The sequence below is a fragment of the Martes martes genome (genome assembly GCF_963455335.1).
Source record: "Martes martes genome assembly, chromosome: 5".
In the NCBI taxonomy this organism is placed as follows: Eukaryota; Metazoa; Chordata; class Mammalia; order Carnivora; family Mustelidae; genus Martes; species Martes martes.
This window is the reverse complement of record NC_137892.1, coordinates 60,804,267-60,817,302: the sequence shown is the minus strand read 5'-3', so window position 1 is coordinate 60,817,302 and position 13,036 is coordinate 60,804,267. Positions and strand designations below refer to the sequence as shown.

Genomic DNA, 13,036 nt, shown 5'->3' with positions numbered 1-13,036 from the left:
GATTCTTTCCCCATTGTTTCACATTTATTGTCATCTCCTCATAATTACGTAAGGCCTATCAGGGCAAGATTTGAATCCCAAACTTAGTTCCTTTGGCGTCAACATGTACATGGTCAGACTAGAGATCTATGCTAGGAAAGTATCTAGTCTGTTAGGGTTGAGTAAATATGCTACAAAAAATACCAGGCTAATATGCTGCTTTTTAATTATTTTGTGCTCCTGATGTCCTTCCTTTGATCAGATAACCAAGAGTTGACTTAATATGTAATTGTTTGTAGACTGAATATTGTAGTAATGATAACTGTGAATCTATCATAGATTCAGTTACAATCCCAAATGCAACTAAGGAAGGAGCAGAAATGAAGTCCGAAAGACTTTGCTGCTTCTGTATCTAAGGAGTCCAACTTTCTCCCCTCTAGAATTTTGAAAAGCACATTTGTGTTAAAGTATAAGACATTTTCTAGAGTACACTTTTTCCTGAATTTGTCATTCCTGCCTCTCTCCGCCTCCATCCCCCAGCCTCCAAAAGTGAACTTCTGGGGTCGTGCACCCCCAGATTGTGCGATTGTGCCAAGTAAGAACAGAAGATGATCATGGCATCAGCAGCCATGGCGGTTGGCCCGGGTCCTCCCATACTCACAGGTGCCTCTGTCTCTATACAGAAACCCGAGGGTACCTTTCCTTGCTGTCCCATTATTCCTCATGGAAAGCAGACAATAACTGGAGAACTGAAGAGGAATGTAGAAAACAAGATTTACCCCCTTTCTAACTAGGGATGCATTAGCATTCTCTTCGCCTCAAAAGAGAAGAATAGAACAGAATGAAACCTACCACTAATTGTATTCTCTTGACAGAACAATTCAGGGTCCTCATTCTTGGTAACTTTCTTGTCACTTTTATAGTCACTGGAGAATGTTTTCCTTTTTGTTTCTTCACACCTTCCTCTAAGATATACTCTGAATCCTGTGAGGGGTTTTCACCTCCTGCTGCCTGTGTACGTCACCTCCAGTTCACAGAGCAAGGGTACACGCTGATCGTACCTGGGATCTGATTGCAGACCATGTTCACCGTATCATTAGTGTTGTTAACGTCCCAGTTCAACCCTGAAATCCGATATAGTGAAAACAACAACAGAAAACTTAAGAAACCTGCATTTTAAAAGGCTATATCAGGCACTGTAATTTAAAACAAAATTATTGTGTTCTTTCTTTGCCACAGTAAGCTTAGAGCAGATGCGTGTCGGCTGAGTGAAGGAGGTTGGTATTTACTCCACAAGAGAAACTCAGTCAGCACCAAGCAGTGCTCCCCAGTCTTTATTTGTGCGTGCTTATCTGTCTTCACTGTGTTCTAATTTTAGTCTGGATATAGATTGCAGCCCCAGACTGTCAGTAGCAGGTATGTCTTTTGTGGCCAGTTGGCAGAAACAATAATTTATTTCTTACTCCTTTTATTTTCCCACATCTCTGCCGGAAAATGGCAGAAATGTGTATTTGGTATTGGTGACAAAACGGAAAGACAGGTCAGAGGAATCAATTATGACTCTTATTTTTTAAATGTCTGTTTATAGTACATCTGTACAGGTTCTTACCTTTATAAGAGCCTACGGTTGAGGGGTAGTCTAGTGAATTTGATTACTAAGTGTTGTGGAGCAGCTGTCTGGTCTTGAATTGCCCCCACAGGCCACATAACTGAGCAAGAGATATAAAGAGATCCCAAGTTGTTTCAATCGTTTTTACCTTTTCGCCTTTTCTTCGTTGGCTTGGATCAATCCCAGAACTCTGAAGTTCCTTTTGCAGTTACCATTTTCCCAAGGAATTTTGTGAATCTGCTGTACTGTGTGTACCTGGAAGGCCGTGGGCTGATTAAGGGAAGCAAGAGCTTTGACTTGAGTGTCATTGCATTTGGAGACCACAGGGCATTACCGGCATCAGGCAAGATGGCGGCATGCCGCTCAGCTCCTGTGAAGGCCTTGTCCTCACTGGGCCGAGTTCACACTTTCCACAGTCACTTCTTAGAAGTGATTTGTTAGCAACATAACTAGACAGGTTTGTGGTGAAGTTCTTGCTTCCCCTGCCTTAGCACCAAAGGAATAGAAGTTGGATAAAAAAATGAAAGTTTCCTGAGGATCTCATAAGCTGTCTTGTAGGTATAACCTCCTATGAGTGAATGGCTATAAGCCAGTATTTCTCAAATCACGAAATGGACCAATTCTGTGTTCTAGATTGTCGCTCTTAACAAAACCAAGGAACGAATGCGGCCTTACCAAAGCAATCAAGAAGATGAGGATCCAGACATCAAGAAGATTAAAAAGGTAGTATTGGGGGGGGGGGGTTTGGTTCTGGCTTTGGGGAAGCATGGTGATCAGTTATCTGTCCTGTAGTGTTGTCTTTGCCACCCTGTCTCTGAGCTTGGTGTATCTATTCTAATGGCTCTCAGACTTGCCCTTCAGACTGATCTGGGAATGGCTACTTTGGAAAAGTTTCAGCTCGAGATTTTTTTCCCGGTTCTGGGAATCCCCTTCGGGACTCTGTGGGAGGGTTGCCAAAACCAGACGTTAAGACAATAGTGTTCTCAAGCTGGGTTAAGTAAGTGCTATTGAACCTCCTAAATTTGTGCTGCCTTCATATTTTAGGGGAATGTCTTTTAAATGACATTTAAAAATATTTCTTTTGGATTTAGATTTCAGTGCTTATTTAGAAAGGATTTTTGTGAACATGTGAGAAGATTGACTAAACACATCTGCTCAGATTTCTGTTTTATTATCGTTGTTCCTTTCTTGCTTAACATCCACATAATCAGCAGATCTTTCTGCCTCACTGTCATGTATTACTGTACAACTTTTGCAATTAACCAGACCCTGGTACTCACTCTGTTCTACTGTGTTTGATTTTATGACATCTAAGTTTTGAGTTCTGTAATCTTAATACTCTTGTAAATCACCTACTCAGCTTTGTTAACATTGTGTGAAGAGCTTCACACTTCAAAAACTTTCTTTAGATACACATCTTAGGTCTTTATTTCATCTTAAATTTTTTCTTATTCCTGTTTTCCAACAAGATCGGGCACGTTCCGGGTGGTCTGGCCGTAGAACCTTTTTCCTGTTTTCCGCGCTAAATAATTATTCCCCTTAAATTGTAACAAAACTTCAAATATTGCTCAGAGTTTGAAATAGAAATGCTTCGTGGAACTAAATTGCAATGTTTTTAGTTTTTAAGCACTAAAAAGTGAAATAACACCATTCCCTTCTGGAATTAAAAAAATTTGTATTTAAGATTTTATTTATTTATTTGATACACAGAGAGAGAGAGCGCGCACAAGCAGGGAGAGTAGGAGAGGGAAAAGCAATCTTTCCGCTGAGCAGAGAGCCCCGTGCAGGGCTTGATCCCCAAACCCTGAGATCATGACCTGAGCCAAAGGCAGATGTTTAATCAACTGAGCCACCAAGGTGCCCCAGAACTTAAAAGTTTTTAAATTGAATTTGGTTTATGTTATTGTGATACAAGATTAATGCTATTGCCTTTCTTTTCATAGTATGAAGCTTTGTTTAAACAAAGATATCAGTAAAATACAATTTCCAGTTCTTTTTTTTTTTTTTTTTTTTTTTTTTTTGTAGAAACTGGTCTTTTAGTAAGTAAGTAAACCAGCCTTTGCTTAGCAGGCAATACCTGACTAAGGAAAGATTTTATTTGACTAAAGTTTCGATTAAGTTTGTTTTTTTGTTTTTTTTAAGATTTTTGGAAAATTTTATTTATTTGACAGAGAGAGAGAGAACACAAGCGGACAGAGAGGCAGGCAGAGAGAGGGGGGAAGCAGGCTTCCTGTCGAGCAGAGAGCCCGATGTGGGGCTGAATCCCAGGACCCCGAGATCATGACCCAAGCCGGAGGCAGAGGCCTAACCCACTGAGCCACCCAGGCACCCGATTAAGTTGTTTTTTGAAAATACTTCTGTTAAATGGAATAATACTGATGAATGCTTTTTACATTTTCTGCCTTCTAATATTGAATAGAAGCAATTAAAAAATTACTTTTGAACTTGTTAAGTAGGTCTGGAAATCAATTCTGTTGTCCTTTATGTCCCAAACAACTTAATATCTGTACGGAAAGGAGTGTTTCAAATGAATTAGATTTTCTATTCTGATCTTGCCAAATAGCAACATAATTTTTTATCTTCAGGGAACCAAAAATTGGATTTTATTTAATTACAGAGAAACTTCCCGTTAGAATTTTCCAATAATGTGCCTATACCTTCCCCTCATAATTCTGTTAAAATGTGATTAATTTTTATTGTTGGAAGGGTGGCAACTAATGAATGCCTGCATGAAGATTGACAGTATGATGACAACATTGGTAGGTAAAGGAGAGAATTTTAAACATTACAAAAGAAGAGTGGTTGTTTAAACACTTGATAATTTAGGCCATATGGGTGAAACAGTGGGGAAAAAATAGGAAGTGTAAGAATGTGTTGAACAGATAACAGTGATACTAAAAGGAGATTGGGGTGCGCCTGGGTGGCTCAGTTGGTTAAGCAGCTGCCTTTGGCTCAGGTAATGATCCCAGGGTGCTGGGATCGAGCCCCTTGTCAGGCTCTCTGCTCAGCGGGGAGTCTGCTTCTTCCTCTCCCTCTCCCTCTATGCTCTCCCCCTGCAAATAAATAAAAATAAAATCTTTAAAAAATTGTTTAAAAAATAAAAGGAGATTTGGTAGTGATTTAATGCTTTCAGTTATATGTGGATTTGCAATCTGCTTTGTTGTTGAATCTGCCACTTAGATATCACCACCCTAATAAATTACCATAATGTGATATATATATATATATAGATATATATATATCATAATGTGATAAATTTATCATATTAAATTATCATAATTTTTTGTATATTTGGAAAGGACTTCAGATTGTTTTGGTCCATTATTTTATAGGTGAGGCAATGGAAGACAAAAGTTCAGAGTTACCCAGCAGGTTAGTGCAGAGCCTTGGGTTAAGCCATGTCTGGTTAGCACGCAGCATTTACCTGACACTGGAAGGATGTTCAGTAAATACTTGTTGGCTAACATACACAGGCCAGTGCACTTTCTCAGGTTTGTCTGTTATTTTTTAAATCAAACTCAGATCAATGTTAGAGGCTATCCTGTTTTCTACAGAATTGATTTTTACTTATATTTCATGTTTCTTCTCACAAAATAATCTCCACTGCAAATCAGTAACATTGTTTTTTTTCCATGTGGCTAGGAGAATCCTTGCAGTTAACAAAAAGCAGGTAAAAGAATGCCAAGTCTGATCGCATCTTCCTTGTGTGACTTACCACGAAATTTAGTTACTTGTCTATAAATAGAAGGGGTCAGACAAGCTGACGGCTAACACTTATTTTCTAAGCTTATTAAAAAAAACCCCTCAATAACAACAAATCAGATAGCCTGATTTAAAAATGGGCAAAGGACTTGAATAGACATTTCTCCAAAGATGAAATGCTATGCACATGATCTTTGGGGAAGTCATATACACAAGAAAAGCTGCTCACTATCACCCAGCATCAGAGAAACACAAATCAAAACCATAGTGCAGTGTCACCTCACACCCATTAGGATGACTACTGTCAAAAAACCAGAACAGGGACGCCTGGGTGGCTCAGTTGGTTAAGCGGCTGCTTTCGGCTTGGGTCATGATCCCAGCGTCCTGGGATCGAGTCCCACATCGGGCTCCTTGCTCCGCGGGGAGCCTGCTTCTCCCTCTGCCACTCTGTCTGCCTGTGTTCACTTTCTCTCTCTCTCTAACAAATAAATAAATAAAATCTTTAAAAAAAAAAAAACCAGAACATAAGTGTTGATGACGATGTTGAGAAATTAGAACCTTTGTGCCCTCATGGTGGGATGGTGAAGTGGTTCAACTTCTTCGGAAAGTAGTATGGTCATTCCCCAAAAAACTAAAAAGAGAACTATACAGTGATGTAGCATTCCTGCTTCTGGGTATATATCCGGAAGGATTGAGTGCAGGATCCCGAGGAGATACTTGCATACCATGATCACTGAGGAACTATTCACAAGAACCAAGAGGTGGAAGCAACACCCATGTCTATCAGCAGATGAATGGATAAACAAAATGTATATATGGTGGAATACTTCTCAGCCTGAAATGGGGAAGAAATCCTGGTTCATGGTATACCATGGATGAACCTTGAGGACATTACACTAAACAGAATTAACCAGCCACAGGAAGATAGATACTATGTGATTTCACTTATGTGAGCTATCTAAAGTGGTTAAGTTCACAGAAACAGAAAGTTGAATGGTGGGTGCCAGGGGCTGAGGGAAGGGAGTAGTGGGGAGTTGTTTTTCAGTAGGTATAGTGTCACTTTTGTGGGACAGAGAAGTCCTGGAGATCTGTTGTACAACAGTGTGAAATACTTAACGCTGCTGAACTAGACACTTAAAAGTGGTTAGGATGGTAAATTTTAAGTTATGTGCCTTTTCACTGCAATTAAAATTTTTTAAATATCTGCTTTTATATTGTTAAAAAATACACCTTTAAGTTCTTTCTTTATTAAAAAGTTAATAACTGTATATGTAATATCCTATTCTGGTGTCCATACAGGGAGTCCTAAAGAGCTTATGGAAGAAACTTGCGAAGTTGAGAAAAAACATTATTTTTAAATCCTCTTTTTTCCTGCTATCTGAAAAAGCCTGCCATTATTTGTTTTAGTGATGGGACCATTAACGCACTAATGAAAAAGTGGTGTTTTATATGGCACAGGATGGAAACCCTTACTGACAGGCTTACCAAAGACCGTCTCGCCGCTCCCTGAGATCTTTCTGCTGTTGTTCTGTAGGTTCAGAGCTTCATGAGAGGATGGTTGTGTAGAAGGAAATGGAAGACTATTGTGCAGGATTACATTTGTTCTCCTCATGCTGAAAGTATGAGGAAGAGAAACCAGATTGTGTTCACCATGGTTGAAGCCGAGTCGGAGTATGTTCACCAGCTCTACATCCTTGTCAATGGCTTCCTCCGGCCCCTGAGAATGGCGGCCAGCTCCAAGAAGCCTCCCATCAGCCATGATGATGTCAGCAGCATTTTTCTCAACAGGTTTGTCTTGGCATGAATCAAAAAGTCATGTGAAAAAAACATTTCTATTCCTTAAAAGAATTTTTGCTTCACTCTTAAAAGAATAGGTATTATTAATTCAACTTCAAGAGCATATGATACTGAAAATAAGAAAGCTGTCATTTATGTTTCATTATTTGCCCAAATTTACATGTCTTTATCTTGAATCAGGGGATCTAGTTTTCTGGGTTTTTTCTCTGTTTGACATGTATTTTCTTGTCATTGTGTGGGTGTGTGTGTTGGGAATGATAATCTCCCTCATAAACTGAGGAAAGTGAAGTGAGTAATGGGTCTTTACATGTAATTTATACAGACATACTTTAGAAAGAACAATAACTAACAGAGAACCCAAGAATCTGTAGTGAATTTATTTCTACATATTATATACTATATATAGTGTCCTTCCTGCTGAGGATTCATCAGTGAGCAAAGCAGAAATCCTTGCCTTCATGGAACTTAAATTGTGATGTGGGAAGAGACATAATGAATAGTGAATAAGTGAAATATGTAGTATATTATGTGGTGATGAGTGTTGTGAAAAAAATATCAAGAGGCGAGGAGAAGTGAGAAAGGGGGTGCCTGGGTGTTTTATGTAAAATTTAGTGATTTATTTATTTCTGAATATATAATACATTTACATTGTGCAAAATTCAAAACAACACGAAAACATCAAATAACTCTTACTATGTCTCTGCCCACCCCATATACCCCACTTTTTGTATTTAACCATTTTCATTAGTTTCTTATATACCTCTCTAGTGTTTCTTGATGTATATCCAATCAAATATGAATATAGAGTGTTAGTTTTTCCTCCTTCTTACACAAAGACAATGAACTTTAACATGTACTTGCCTTTTTCACTTAACGGTATATTCTGGACATCTTCCCATATTGACATCTGAAGAGCTTTCTATTTTATAAAAAATCACTACATTGTTTTACATTATGTGAATGTGCCATAGTTTTTCTCTAGCCAGCCTTTGGAAAGGCCTCAGAGATAAGTTGATATTTATTGTTTTTTTTTTTTTAAGATTTTATTTATTTATCTGACAGAGATCACAAGCAGGCAGAGAGGCAGGCAGAGAGGGGGAAGCAGGCTCCCTGCCAAGCAGAGAGCCCGATGCGGGGCTCGATCCCAGGACCCTGGGATCATGACCTGAGCCGAAGGCAGCCTCTTAACCCACTGAGCCACCCAGGCACCACGATAAGTTGATATTTGAATAAAGACTTGAGTTTGATGGGGAAGCAAGCCATTGGGCTATCTGGGAGAAGAGTGACACAGAGGAGGGGACAGCCTGTACAAAGGCCTGAGGCTGGGGCAGACCTGGCTTGCTTGATTGAGAAACTGCCTAAGGTCCATGTGGATGAAAAGCAGTAACAATTGGACATTGTGAAGATGTTTGCTTTTACTGTAAATAAGATGGGCAGATATTGGTAGCATTTTGAGGAGAGAAGTAGCATCATATAACTTATGTTTTAAAATCTCACTCTGGTTTCTCTGTTGGGAATCAAGCATAGGGAAATCAGTTTGGTGGCTATTTCAATAAACCAGGTGAGAGATGACTGTAGCAGGGAGGCCTGTTAGGTGGCTATCGCAACAATATAGGCAAAAGATGATTGTAATGGAGGCGGTGATAAATGGTTGGATTCTGGGTATATTTTTAAATAGAGCCAATGAAATTTCCTGATGAGTTTGATGTGGGGTTTTGAGCAAAGTCCAAGGTTTTGGGGCTGAACAACTAGAAGAATAGAGTTAACTACTCACTAAATGGAGAACACTGAGGTATAAACAGGTTTAGGGGGTAAGATAAAGAAATTTTAGTCTCAGACCTCTCAAGCATGAGATGTTATTAGCTATCCAAATGGAGAAATCAAGTGAACAGGGATTGGATATCAGTCTGGAATTCAGGGAAGGAGTTTGGGCTGTAGATATAGATTTGGGTGTCCAAAAGCATATAAAGAGTATTTAAAGCTGTTGGTATGCGTGAGAGTACCAAGGGAGTAAGCACAGATGAATGAAAGAAGAGGAACAAGGACTGAGCCTTGGTATATTCCAACATTTAGAGATTAAGAAGATGAAGAGGAAGCAGAAGAGAGTGAAGAGGGTAAGTTAGGGTTGTAGAATGAAAATCAACAGAAAGGGTTGTCCTGGAAACCAAAGCAAGAGAGAACTATGTCAAAAAGGTCAAATAAAATGATAACTGAGAACTGGCCGTGGGTTTAACACAGAGCTTTTTGGTAACTTTGATGAGGGGCCAAAGCCTCATTGGAGGGGACTTAAGAGAGAATGGGGGGAAGGATAATAATTGGAGAGAGTTGGTATCCAAAACTCAGTGTTGCTATAGAGAGGAGCCGGTAAATAAGATGCTACTTGGAGGTAAATTTAAAAGTATAAACAAGTGTGTTTGTGTTTCAAGATGGGATAAGAATTACACTGATAGCAAGGGGGAAATGATGTAGGAGAGAGGGGGAAATTTCTGGAGCAATAAGCTTGCATAGATATAAGTGGATAGAACATGGTGTTCAAGTCAAGTTGGGAGCAAAGAGAGGAATAGAATAGTACCTTGACACGTATGCCATTAGGAAGCAAGGATATGCGGTCATGGTGCTAATAGAAGGAAAGTGCTGGGGTTAGATAAGAGAGGAAAGGTGCAAAATAATGCAGTATAATTGCTAGGCAGCTGGACGAGCCTACATTACTCTCTTACGCTGGTGGCCATGACTTTGCAGTGAGACTAGTCAGGATGGTTGAGTGTTTTTCCTTTAGCTCCTTTCAGCTGCATGGGTGCCTGTTCAGAATAGGTGGATGGCTGGCTTTTTGCTGTTGTATGAGGCTAATATGATGAAATCAGAAATGAATGGGTGGGAGGGGGGCGCCTGGGTGGCTCATTTGGTTGAGCGACTGCTTCAGCTCAGGCCATGATCCTGGAGTCCTGGGATGGAGTCCCGCATTGGGCTCCCTGCGTCTGCTTCTCCCTCTGACCTTCCCCCTCTCATGCTCGCTCACTCTCATTCTCTGTCTCTCAAATAAATAAATAAAATCTTTAAAAAAATAAAAATGAAGAGGGGAGTTGAAGGTGTATGTAAGGGAGAGATTAAAACGATGAGCCATGGAAGCTAAGCTGTGCAGAGAGGGAAATGATGGTGTGAGGGGGTGGTAGTCAGTATCATGGATTAAGGTCCTGGTGATGTGAAAGGATTTTTGGAGTCAGAATTCTAAAGAAGTAAATTGAAAGATAAGGAGGTGGTCAGAGAATAGTTTGCTTGAAATAGATAGGGAAGGGATGTAGTTACTGACAATGACAAGGTCTGAAGTATAATCAAGGGAGTGTTGGTTAGGTCAATGGAGGGTAAGATCCCTAGAGGAGAGGCGTTCAAAGGCCCTAGAGGCCAGGATATTGGAACGTTGGGTTTTTTTTTTGTGCATATTAGATTTGCCCAGAATTATGACAGGAGTAGGGCTAGAGAAAGGACTGCCAACGAGGTGGGAGCTTGGAGCTCAAAACTCAAGGCATTAAAAGAGTATCTGGAGAGAGTTCTGCTCCACAGTGGTGTTGTAGGAAGACCTTAAACTCACCTCCTCCATGGAACACAACAAATTACGGCTAGTAATAGAACAGTTCCTCTTGAAGAAGAACTGAGGGCTTGACCGAAGCGTTTCTGCACAACCAAAGATAGAGAGAAGGGCAAGAGAACAGTAAGAGAGAGGGAGACGTGGTAACAAAGAGAATCAACCCTTGAGCTACAAACAGCAGTGGGACTGGATAGTACTGAGGGGCCAGGAACAGATTCCACTGTCTTTGGGCACAGAATAAAAGCCATGGTTTAAAAGAGCAACTGGCATATAAAAAAGAAACAATGCTAGAACTTTGCCCAGTGGTGGAAGCTGTGTGGGTGCTCTCCAAGTCAGAGGGACTGGGGAACGACATGGTTTATGTTCCCATCCCACTTTTATGTCTATTTGTTTTTATCAAAGCCTGGAAAAGTAACATTAATTTTGTTAGTTAACTCGTTCCCCACACCTACATGTTTGTCTGCATGCTCCTTTAAGGAAGTAACTTAAGTGTCCATCAGTGGACCAGTGGATAAGGAAAAAGTGGAGGTTATGTACACACACACACACACACACACACACACAGAGAAATATTACACAGCCATAAGAAGGGATGAGATCATGTTATTTGAGACAATATGGTTGGACCTGGAGGCTTTTTTACTAAATGAATTAGGTCTGACTAAGAAAGACAAATACCATATGGTTCCACTCAAAAGTGGGATCTAGAATAGATAAATAAATAAACAAAAAGCAGAATCAGACCTATAAATACAGAGAACAAACTGATGATTGCCAGAGGAGAGGTGGGTAAGGGTTTGGGAAAAATGGGTGAAAGGGAGAGGGACATACAGGCTTCCAGTTAGGGATGAGTTAAGTCATGGGAATAAAAAGCAGAACATAAGGACTATAGTCAATTATATTGTAAAAGTGATAAAACAGGAGAGATGGTAGTTACGCTTGTGGTGACCATAGTATCATGTATAAACTTGTCAAATCACTAATTGTACACCTGAAAGTAATACTGTGTATCAACCATAGTCAAAAAAATTTCTTTGAAGAAAAAGAACAAAAATTATTGCAATATGTTTTAATTTGGCTTTTTAAAGAATTAGGTTTTTGGGGGCGCCTGGGTGGCTCAGTGAGTTACGCCGCTGCCTTCGGCTCAGGTCATGATCTCAGGGTCCTGGGATCGAGCCCCGCATCGGGCTCTCTGCTCAGCGGGGAGCCTGCTTCCTCCTCTCTCTCTGCCTGCCTCTCTGCCTGCTTGTGCTCTCTGTCTCTCTGTCTGTCAAATAAATAAATAAAAGCTTAAAAAAAAAAAAAGAATTAGGTTTTTTGCATTTATCTTATCTTTATTTACTTTTGTTATTGCAGTATAATTGACACGCGATGTTATATTAGTTTCAGATGTACAGTGTAATGATTCAGCAATTCCATACATTACTCAGTGCTTAACAGGATATATATACCCTTAATTCCCTTTATTTTACCCTTCCCCCAGCCTGCGTTCATTTTACATTACTGCCAATTCTGAGCTAAAGGTTATTTTCCCTAGGTTTTTATAAAGTGAAAACCCATACTGTAAGGAAGATTTTAGGGACTAAATCATAGGACACAATTAAAATGCATATAAGTATTTAAAAGGGCAAGACTGGGAGGGTGTGTAGATGGCTGCAAAAAGAGTGGTTGGTGGATGGTAACTTGCTTCTTTTTTAACGATTGATTGATTTATTTGGGAGGGGAAGAGGGAGAAGGAGAGAGAGACAGTCAAGAAGACTCCCCACTGAATGCAGAGCCTGTCTTGGGGCTTGACTGAGCCACCAGGTGCCCCTGGATGGTAACTTGTTAACAGGGGATTAGAAGCTTCTGTGTTGTGAGGTGGGAGATCTCCCCACATTAGGTGGCAGTGGCCACGCTCAAGTGTGTGGGACATCGCAAGGGACCCAGGGGGGGCTCCTGCTCCTCAGGCCATACAACTTGCATTTTGGCAATGGGTCAGCCACCCAAATGTGTCATTCTAACAGTTCTGATGACAATGGACAGGATGGTAAATAGCACTCTGCTCAGGAGGTCGGCAGACCACTGCATTGGTCTTAGGTCACCTCTGGGGATTGGTTTCCATTGGATTGCCCGATATACCATCTGGAAGGCCAGGCTTGTCATACTGTTTAAAATTCAGATTCAGGATGTGCTGTGCCACTTCTTGGAAGGCAAGGCTGTAAGCTCTTCACACAGTTAGCAATTGTTTACTATCCCTTGTCCTTAATGGGCATTTGAAGAGGTATGTTTTTATATTTTTATTTATTTGTTTTTAAGACCTGTGTTTTTATTTTTCCACATTTTTTTTTTTTGCTTTCAAAGAAGTTTTTACTTTTAATTTGAGT

General features: G+C 40.1%; 1 protein-coding gene across 2 annotated transcripts in view; it reads left to right on the top strand.

The window, feature by feature from the left end:
• The window catches only part of RASGRF2 (Ras protein specific guanine nucleotide releasing factor 2), a gene marked incomplete at its 5' end in the record, with an annotated part of 256,694 nt that overhangs the window by 98,723 nt on the left and 144,935 nt on the right, over positions 1–13,036 (top strand). For both annotated transcript variants that reach the window (XM_080803329.1, XM_080803328.1), the window contains 2 exons: positions 2,222–2,311; positions 6,825–7,078. In XM_080803329.1, coding sequence (XP_080659455.1) covers positions 2,222–2,311; positions 6,825–7,078 — 344 coding nt within the window. The remainder of the gene's footprint in view (positions 1–2,221; positions 2,312–6,824; positions 7,079–13,036) is intronic.